This window comes from Haplochromis burtoni, unplaced genomic scaffold (genome assembly GCF_018398535.1).
Source record: "Haplochromis burtoni strain Fernald_Lab_line unplaced genomic scaffold, NCSU_Asbu1 Contig_782, whole genome shotgun sequence".
Taxonomy (NCBI): domain Eukaryota; kingdom Metazoa; phylum Chordata; class Actinopteri; order Cichliformes; family Cichlidae; genus Haplochromis; species Haplochromis burtoni.
This window is the reverse complement of record NW_024583143.1, coordinates 79,780-89,763: the sequence shown is the minus strand read 5'-3', so window position 1 is coordinate 89,763 and position 9,984 is coordinate 79,780. Positions and strand designations below refer to the sequence as shown.

At 42.9% G+C, this 9,984-nt stretch overlaps 1 protein-coding gene across 2 annotated transcripts in view; it reads left to right on the top strand.

The window, feature by feature from the left end:
- Positions 1 to 5,651, top strand: part of LOC102297593 (nidogen-1) — a gene marked incomplete at its 5' end in the record, with an annotated part of 25,348 nt that extends 19,697 nt beyond the window's left edge. For both annotated transcript variants that reach the window (XM_042215649.1, XM_014330372.2), the window contains 4 exon segments: positions 172 to 329; positions 421 to 544; positions 1,572 to 1,684; positions 4,699 to 5,651. In XM_042215649.1, coding sequence (XP_042071583.1) covers positions 172 to 329; positions 421 to 544; positions 1,572 to 1,684; positions 4,699 to 4,817 — 514 coding nt within the window.
- Between the last annotated feature and the right edge of the window lie 4,333 nt (positions 5,652 to 9,984).

Sequence of the window (9,984 nt, the reverse complement as noted above, 5' to 3'; positions counted from 1 at the left end):
CTTAATAACGCGTTAGTCCCAACACTGGTTACTAGCAATAACTTCAGGACTCTTGGTGAAAGCTAATGTGCTTGAGTCTGCTAGCAGTGAAATTAATATCAGAGCAGAAGTTGTATCATGAACCCAGCAGTAGCAGTTTCTTGTAACTGGTTTTTGTGATGTTGGTCTCAGGCGGCTGTACTGGGCAGACTGGAATAGAGACGGGCCTAAAATTGAGATGTCCAACATGGATGGGACTGAGCGAGTTGTCCTGGTCAAAGACAATCTAGCACTTCCCAACGGTCTCACCTTTGACTATGAAAACCAACAGCTATGCTGGGCAGATGCAGGTAGGAAAAAGCCTTCCTCAGATCCACACACAGCACTCAGAGCTCCTACTGGTAATGTGTTCCTGGATTACTTATCCCAATGACTCTGCAGGGACTCGGAAGGTGGAGTGTATGGATCCTCACCGCCAACTGAGGCGGAATATCATCGAAGGGATCCAGTATCCGTTTGCCCTGGTTTCCTTTGGAAGAAACCTGTATTACACTGACTGGAGGAGGTACCAACTAAGACATTTACTTTGCATTTTTCTTTATTTAGAGCTCTGCTGATCTAAATCCAGAAAGTCCTGGCTCAAAACTGTCAAATGGTACATGGACTGAGTCTTATATCCGGTCTTTAAGTGATGACATATGAACCCTGCTTCCGGGTCCAAACTGCTCTGAGTTTATTAAGGCTGTTGTGTTTTTAACATGTTTTAATGTTTTGTATCTTGTTCTATTTAATCTGAACAAGCCAGATTACATAGTGTTTAGTGATCACTAAAACAGTCAGTGATCGCTGTCGGCCTCTCTCGGTTTTTATTGCCACTGTTCATTTTAAAGCTCAGTTTTTAAAACCTTAGGATGTAACTACAGCCCAGCCCATGCAGCAGTATATGAATGACTAACCTGTATTGTGGATGGATTATCTCAGTTGTTCTCCTGGCATGTTAACATGCAGGATGTTAATTCAATTCAATTCAATTCAATTCACTTTTATTTATATAGCGCCAAATCACAACAAAAGTCGCCTCAAGGCGCCTCATACATACAGAGAAAAACCCAACAATCATATGACCCCCTGTGAGCAGCACTTTGGCGACAGTGGGAAGGAAAATCTCCCTTTTAACAGGAAGAAACCTCTGGCAGAACCAGGCTCAGGGAGGGGCGGGGCCATCTGCTGCGACTGGTTGTTAAACTTCATAGTTACGCCTGGTAAAGCAGCAATGCTGATCATTTTATTAAAGATGAAAGAATTTAGACAGTTTGTAACTCTCAGTGATGTCGCAGTGTTCGTTTGACTTTGGGACCTGAAGCGGAGTTTGGACCTGGAAGTGGCTAATGACGTCAGCTACTCTCACGGAGAAGTCAAAACATTTTATACAACATGCCTCATTCACCTATTTACACAAGCCCTTTTCCTATGCTTAAGTGCTTTGTATCTTACATTCACTACATTGTGACTAATGGCAGTGTTAACGTGACATATCTGACACATCACTATGTGGCTTCCGAGATATTTAAAAGGTTGTGGGTGTTTTACAGGGAGGCCGTGGTGGCTGTGGATCGTCACTTGGGGAAAGAGACAGAAGAGTTTCTGCCACAGAAACGCTCTCGCCTGTACGGCATCACCACAACAGCAACACAGTGTCCACAGGGTATGACTTCTATCAGCCAGAGCGGTGACTGAAACCAGAGAGACAAATGTAGGGACTAAGGAAAGAGTTGTAGAGTACAGTCTGTGGGAGGAAGGTTTACAAAGGTTTTTTAAAAAGGGGGCAAAGCTCATCTGAGTGTAATTAGCTTAGCTTAGCATAAATACTGAGATTAGGGGGAAAAGGTTGGTTTCGTTTGGTTGTTACTAGTTTTTAATTGTTTTTTTGGTTTTTTACATTAATAAATATTGCCAGAGGTCATAACACCGTCAGGAAATAAGGGAACTAGGGGAGTGTATTGGCAAGAATCTGGCGATACAATATGTATCATAATACAGGGTAGACGATACGATATATTGCAATACTAAAAGCCAGACGATATTTGTGTTTAGTAGGACTAAATTTAATTAGGAAAACTCAAGTAAACAGTCCAAACTGTTTAATGCTTGACATGAAACATCTGAAACAAAAACACTAAGTTCAAAATGAATGGAGAAATTAACATCTGCCTTATTAGAAGTCATGTCAAATAAACAAACAAAAACTACTTTACTGAAATATCAAGTATTTTTTAACATGAAAAAAGTAAACATGTAACACTGAAGTCTTTCTAAGTACTATGATTGTAAAATACTTATCCAAAAACTGCTCTATGGAGCATCAAAACAAAGTACTTTTTATGTGACCTTAACATAAACAAATATAAATCAAAAATGAAATTGCTTGAAGAATCCATCCAAGTAAACATTAACAAAAAATGTAAAGTGCTATTACAATTAAGTGTTAATAAAATAAAGTACAGCTCTGCAGTGTCCATCAATGGAACACTTTTAGTACAACCTGAAAAAAGGAATTTACTCATCTAAATAAAAGTGCTTATGAGACTCAACCAAAATGTCAAACATTCTCATATCAGAGATTTTACATGTGTAGTGTTTTCTCAGTGTTTATTTTTCAATTTCCAGATTTTTGTGCAGGAATACAAGCTGATCGACATGGTCAGCTCTCAGGACACTTCTCTGTGCATTTACTATGTCTCCTGCAGAGGAGAAAACTCTCTCTGCGGAGACACTTGTTCCAGGAATGCATAGGAAACTCCTTGCTACTTTGGATAGCTGAGGCAAGTCTAGCCGCGAGAGCCATGTTTGGTGCATTATCGGTAACAACAACAAGGTCCTTTGCGTTCAATCCCCATTCAGCCACAGCGTCAGTTAGTAACGCTGCAATGTGCTCACCTGTGTGACTGTCATGCATGGCTCGGGTTTGTAGTACATGAGACTGAAGGTTTCACTGGTCCATTATGTGATGTGCTGTAACAGTTACGTACGATTCAGTGGCTCTCGAAGTCCAAGAATCGCATGTCAGAGCAACTGTGTCAGCCGAGCTAAGAGAGTCCAGCACTGTCGCTTTGACTTCTTGGTACAACTTTGGCAGAGCGATGTCCCTGATGTGTTGTCGAGAAGGAACGGTGTAACGGGGCTCCAGCGTTTTAATCATATTACGAAATCCTTTATTCTCCACAAAACTCAGAGGGCGCATGTCTTTGCAAATAAAAACAAGTACTGACTGCGTTATTTTTGTTGCACGAGTTGAAGTTGCTGGTAGTTTCGAAAAGTTAACTTCTTCAATTGTCCGTTGAGAGGGATCACCTCGTTTCGTTTTAAAATTAGCATTTGACGCTACGTCGCTATGGTGTCTAGACACGTGTGTTCGTAAATTTGTTGTGTTACCGGAATATTTGACTCTGGCGGTGCAGATTTTACCGACTGCATAGCTCTTGTCATAGTCTTTACTGCCTTCTTTTGTCCTAAATCCAAAATAAGTCCACACATCAGCTTTGAAAGCTGCGGGGGCCGGCTGTATCCTCTCCTCTTCAGTCATCAGTTAGCTAGCATCACACACGTCCACTGACTGTTCTACTTCGTTCTTTTGGCAAACTAGACGCTTCTACAGTTATCGCGAGACCTCGTTTTTACGTCATAGCAAAGGCGGTGAAAACTGCAAACCAGTGGCCGGAGTTTGAATTCCAACATACAAAAGAAATAAACAGTAAATGCACGTCATTTTTCAATTAAAAAAAATCGATATCAGTGATTTTAAATATCGATTCAGTATCATTGTGCGAAATATCGCGATATTTGGTTGTATCGATATTTTCTTACATCCCTAAAGGGAACCAGTGGTGATTTTCCCATGTTGTCTTTTTGTAAGCAGAGAAGTTTCCCGTTCGTTGGAACTTTGTGGGCTGAGAGTTTCGAGCTCTGTGGAGTTTGTTTCACAGCAGTTTAATGCAGTGGGAATAGTGGGAATAATTGATTCCAGATTCCATAGCATGTGAAGCATGGGAATTTCAGGCTGACATGACCTCAGAGAAGCCAGCTGTGGATATGGAGACTGGCTCAGAGCCCAGAACAACAGGCCACGATGAGAAACTGCTTCACCTGCTGGTTTCGGTGCAACACAAACGGATGATGAAGTGTTCAGGCACTTCCTGAGGCTGCAGATCCTCTAGTCATATAGTCATGTTTATGCACTCGTCCCGCCAGCTGGCCCTTCTGTTAACACACACATGAGAACTCTGAGGTATTTTCACTATTGGCTGTTTCAGTACACATGAAAACATTATGGGTTCTTCCCAGTATAAAAGACGGGCACGCTAACTCTGATGTGAAATCTTTATTTCAAACACGTACGTAACACAGATCTCTTTTTGCTACTGCTGGCCTTCACACACAAACTCGATGAAAGAGCAGCCAATCAGAACTCTGCTCTGTTGCCCATTACTGTTTTTGTTTTTACACTGTTGTGCTGCTCTAAGCTCTCTTTGCATTTAGTTTGAGAACACATGTGAATACAATGTAACTAAAATGACATTTGACAGTAACAGTGGTGCACATGGGTGACATCATCAGTCCTCTGCCACCATGGCCTTTCAGACATCCTGTCCCGTCAAAGTAAGAGCCTTTCTGTAAAGACCTTTGTGACATTGTTGCATTGTCTTCCCTTCGATGCTTTAGTGTATAACTACTGCGCTGACAACGGCGGATGTTCTCACCTGTGCCTGCCACGGCTTGGAGGGCTCTCCTGTCGCTGCCCGGACGCGACCGACGGTCAGTGCGAGGAGAAGGTCCTGTGAGCTGAAGACAACGGGACGATTTCAACTTTTCTTACTTGAACTTTAACATTTCTGTAGTCATTTTAGAGTCTTATGAGCTTTTGAAAGCTGTTCAAACCTCACTGTGTCTGTCCTCACTGGTTCTCACATCTGCTGATTGTTGCAGTCCAAAGTGAAAAACACAGATTTACCTGATTGGGTGATGAATATGTGACAAGGTACCGTTGTTTATAGTTTATATTGTGTACTTTCAGTCTGCTTGTTGCTTTCTGATAGATGTGCTCTAAAAGGTTTTTGTGTCAAATATTATTCTGGAGTTAGTGATGACCACAGTGCCTCCGAGTTTTGTGAACAGTGTTTCCCTGCTTTGACGGGTTTTTTTAGACGTTGACATGTCTCAGGTTTGACTCCTGGATTTTCACACTAGTGAGTCAGTGCTTCTGCTTCATTTACAGGAAACAAATGGAATAACTGTTAGTTTCATACAGCATTTCTTCAGTTCAACCGTACCAATGTGACATGATTATATAGCTCAGCAACCTTACATGATGAAATGTGACTTTTCGGCAGGACTAACATACTCAGTGATTCTGCAGGTGGACCTCTAACAGGGAGCCTGTGACAAACATTTATTCTGTTTGTTCTAAACCCCGCAGTGTATTTTTATATGAATGTAAATATTTACCCAATATGCCAACAGTATTCTGTCTTGTTTAAATGGTGCTGATGGAAGCCTGAGATCTGCCTGATGATGGTGATTGCTGTGACGGTGTGTGAAACAGTGCTCCTGTTGAACTCTACCTCCAGTCTGTGCTCCATTTTTCAGTGATGATTAAAGATAAACAACTGGTGTAACTGAAGTTCTCGCTTATTTGAAGCCATTTTCCTCAGGTACGGAAGACCTAACAGCCAACATGTTCATCAAACCATTTAATCAAATCACAATCAGGATTTTTTTTCTCTCCGAAACTGGATAAATTCAGGACATTCAGCTGAATTTCCATGTTTAGGATGTGGTCCATGTAATGTCTAAATACAGTGTAAAACTTTATTGGCATAGATCATTATTTCATTTGAATATTACCATCCACAGACCTGGTGTGACATGCTATTGTTCTCCAGTATGAAAACAAAAAAAACCCAAACCCCAAACTGCACTGTGTGTACAATAAAGTGCAACAAAGTGTTTTATTGCTATCTTTGTATTGAACAGTAGACTGGTGACCTGGTCCACTCCTCTCCAGGATGTACCCCTCTGTAAATAAATGTGTGGGACAGCCTCCTTTCATTTGATCAGTGTTGCATAAATAAGAGCCACTCTAAGTACAGTGGTCCCTCGCTATAACGCAGTTCACCTTTTGCAGACTCGCTGTTTTGCGGATTTTTTTGCATGCTTTTTTTATGTTTTATTTTTTAACAGCGCATTGTGTTCTGCGTCCTGATTGGCTGTAGACGATTGTCAATCAATCTCATGCCGTGTCTCCTGTACAGTACAGAGTGTGTTCAGATTGTCAAATTTACATAAATCTTCGATCGCTAGCAGTGTGACTCTGAAGTGCTGCACTGTATGTTTGTAAGTTTCCTCCCCAACAAACAACAATGTTGACGAAACGTCGTCACCTGCGGATGCCTTTGGTACCGTGTACATTTTAGGACATCGTCAGGTCTCAAGAAAAAATTTGTCAGGTATCAGACAAAAAAATGTCAGGTCTCAGTTCTCAAGAAAAAACATTGGACATTGGAAAGCCCAGTGCAGCAGCAAATCGCTCGTGCTTCACAAGCTGGACCCACAGAGTCTGCTAAGGTTTGTCACTGCCATAGTAGATATGATATTTATATAAACCCATTTAGAGTGAGGTCCATGTAAATTTACCATTCTCCATTTGTTTATCTTCTGACAGCGTAAGATTACAAGTGTGCTCCAAAGCTTCCTTTGCCTGTTAGACGTGGGAATGCTGCAGACCGTCAGGGAGTGTACGGTCCATCAAGCCCACAGAATAGAGCCGGACCGGAATTTGTCAGTTCATGAACTGATGGCATTCATTTCAATCCTGTTTGTAAGAGCAATCATGTGTCCTGTTGGTGCCATTGTGGATTGCTGGTCAGAAAGATTTCTGGTGCCAGTAATCAAAGAGACAATGCCCCGAGATAGATTAATTTCAATTATGCAACACCTTCGATCTGATGACAAGGACACGCGGGCAGAACGGGTGAAAACAGATAAATTTGCGGCGATCTCCGATATCTGGACACGCTTCAACAAGAACTGTGCTAAGAGTTTCACTCCAGGAGAACACATGACCATAGATGAACAGCTGTTCCCTACCAAGGTTTGTTGTCCATTCACACAGTATATCGCAACCAAGCCAGACAAATCTGGGATCAAGTTCTGGATGGCCACGGACTTGGACACCAAATATGTCTGCAGTGCATCTCCTTACTTGGGAAAAGACCCCAGTCGTCAGAAGGGAGAGAGGCTGGCAGAGAACGTGGTCATGAAACTGATGGAGCCGATTTTGGATGATGGGAGAAACGTCACAACAGACAATTTCTTTACTTCACTGTCACTGTCGCACAGACTGCTGCAGCGCAAAACGCCGTTATGGGGCACGGTGAATAAAGTCTGGCGTGAACTTCCTCAACTTGTGCGGATGTATTCCATAAGAGCAGCAACACGCAGGTGGTCAGCAGCGGTTTTCTACAATATGCTGGACCTGGCGGCGGTGAATGCCTACATTTTGTACAAGGCATGTACAGGGTGGACAGGCAAAAGAAGATTGTTTCTGAGTCTTCTAGCTCAGGAACTTCGTTGCCGATTCATGTAGCACAAGGAAATATTAGCACAGAGGCAGGCTGCTGAAGCTGCTGCAGCTGCTGTGCCAGGGACTGTAAAGACAACGCAGTGCCAGTGGAATTTACGCAAATTTGCGCAGGGCTAGTAAATCTAGTAGTAGGGACTCGCGCCAGGGAAAAAAAAGGCTCAGTAATTCTAGTGTTAAGGTGTGAAACAGCTGTGTACTGCCTTTTGCTCCTGGAGAAGGTATTTAACTGAGAGCCATGTTGGGCTCAGGGAGCTTAACTTCCACGTATTTGTCACCCTGAGAACACAAGCTCCAAAATCTCTCCCTGAAGACAAGAAATGCAGTTCCAGAACAACGAGATGGACCTCAAGAGCTCAGAACAGCATCCTGAGCAGTGACGAAAAGGTCCAGCAGCAGCAGCTGTGCAAGACAGTGGCAGCAAGGAGGAAAATGGCATCATCATGACTGGATGGATGTGCATTTCCAAAGAGCTGCACCTTCACTGTGTGTGAATGGACCTTTGAAAAGACTGCCTGAGTTGGACATTTACCACTTTTGGAGAAAATGGCAAAATGAGACAGTGGAAAACAGGACAAAGCTGAAAGACAACGGACTCTCACTGGACTGCTGCAAGGGGGGGAGAGGAGACCACAGTGGAAGGAGCAGGGAGGACATGGAGGAAGCTGTTTTAGTGTGGGAATGAAATTTGGGTTTAGGAAACTGGGAAGAAAAAACGACTGCCTTGCGTGGAGAATTGAAAAGTGTCTGGAGCACCGCAAAGAGGAGAGGTACACAAAATTACACAAACAGAAAAATGCATTAATCGTACTAACACAAACACACATGCAATGAAGCTCATGAAGATCAAACAGCATTTTTAAGCATGCATTGCTGTTACCATCATCTCGTCCGGTTCACTTAGTGGGTTAAGAAGTGATACACAGACTAGTGAACTAGTATTATTTTTGGGGATGGATGATTGAATCATTGCAGGGGTGAACAGAGTGCTGCAGGGGGTCAGATGAGTGGAGACTAATAGATTATTGAGGTTCTGATGTGTGGGGGAGGTCTTATCATGATGCACATCTGGGTACATGGAAAAAAAACTCATCTAATAGGATATTGCTGTTCTGTGAGGTGTGACTGGTGGATGAAAGTTTTGGGGATTTACTGATGCATTTTCTTTTGGTACCACTTTGAACCTGCCAGTTTTGATCTATCATTCTAAGAGAGTACAACTTCTAAAAGAGGCCTTCATATATTTTGATTTTAACAGTGCACTGAGATTTTTTGTTTGGCAATTTTCTCTTCTAAAAGCAGGTCTGCAAGATCGGAATCGAAAGCGCTACACAACATGTTGAGCAATTGCAAGTGAGCTTCTCCAAAATGAAAATGGGCTCAGGAGAAAGCCACTTATTTGGGACAATCAGAAAACAAGTCCCTTGCAAAAAGGATTCAGCGAGGTGATCCAGTCTAAAATTCTTTTTTTCTTTTTTGAAATGACGTCATTGCTGGCAGTAGAAACTTATTGCATCACGAGAGGTTCTACTGGCAGCAAATAACAATGGGGACTGACTGGACTGGTCCGGGGAAGCTTTCATTTTTTAATTGTAGAGACCGTGACATGAGGGATATGGAAGAAGAGACTGAGGTGCAGATGCAGACCATGACTGGGAGAGAAGGCTTCAAGAGGACCAGTGAGAAGCAGGGACTATCTGCAGGACAGCAGACAAACAACAGTGGGCTGCACCACTGGGCTTCCAGGAGATTATCATGAGATTGAGAACAGCAAAACCTTAAAATAAAGTGAAAGAGATTCGCCGTTGAGGAAGACAACTAAGGTGTACGACGTGCTCTGCCTTAAATCTACAGCCGCGTTGAAACAGAAATCGAGGGATGGAGAGAGCGTGCCAAGCTCCAAAGGTGACAGCGCAGAGGGAGACCAGCGCTGGAATTATGACTCTGTAGACGGCACAGACACCAGGAGCCGTGACCGTGACTGGGAGTGTCCACCTAATGCTGCTTCACTCTGCCATGCAAAGTACTCTGACACTCTGGAGAAGACCTTTCCTCTGTGTCATTGTTGTTTCCATTTGCATGTGAGAGCTTAGATTGTGGGGAAGATAAAGACGAACAAAGGGTGATGGGAGAACAGTGAAGTGAGGATACAGTGTGAAACTCCTTTAAGTGAACAATAATGTTGATGTGATAAACAGACATGCCACTTCACAAGCGCATGGCACAACACAGAAGAGCCACCTCCACAGGACAAGACTCAGCAGTCCATCTGCATCTAAAGGTCAAAGGTCACTCTTTCGAGGATGCCAATGTTCACATTTTGGACAGAGAGGACAGATGGTTTGAAAGAGGAGTGAAAGAAGCATCTA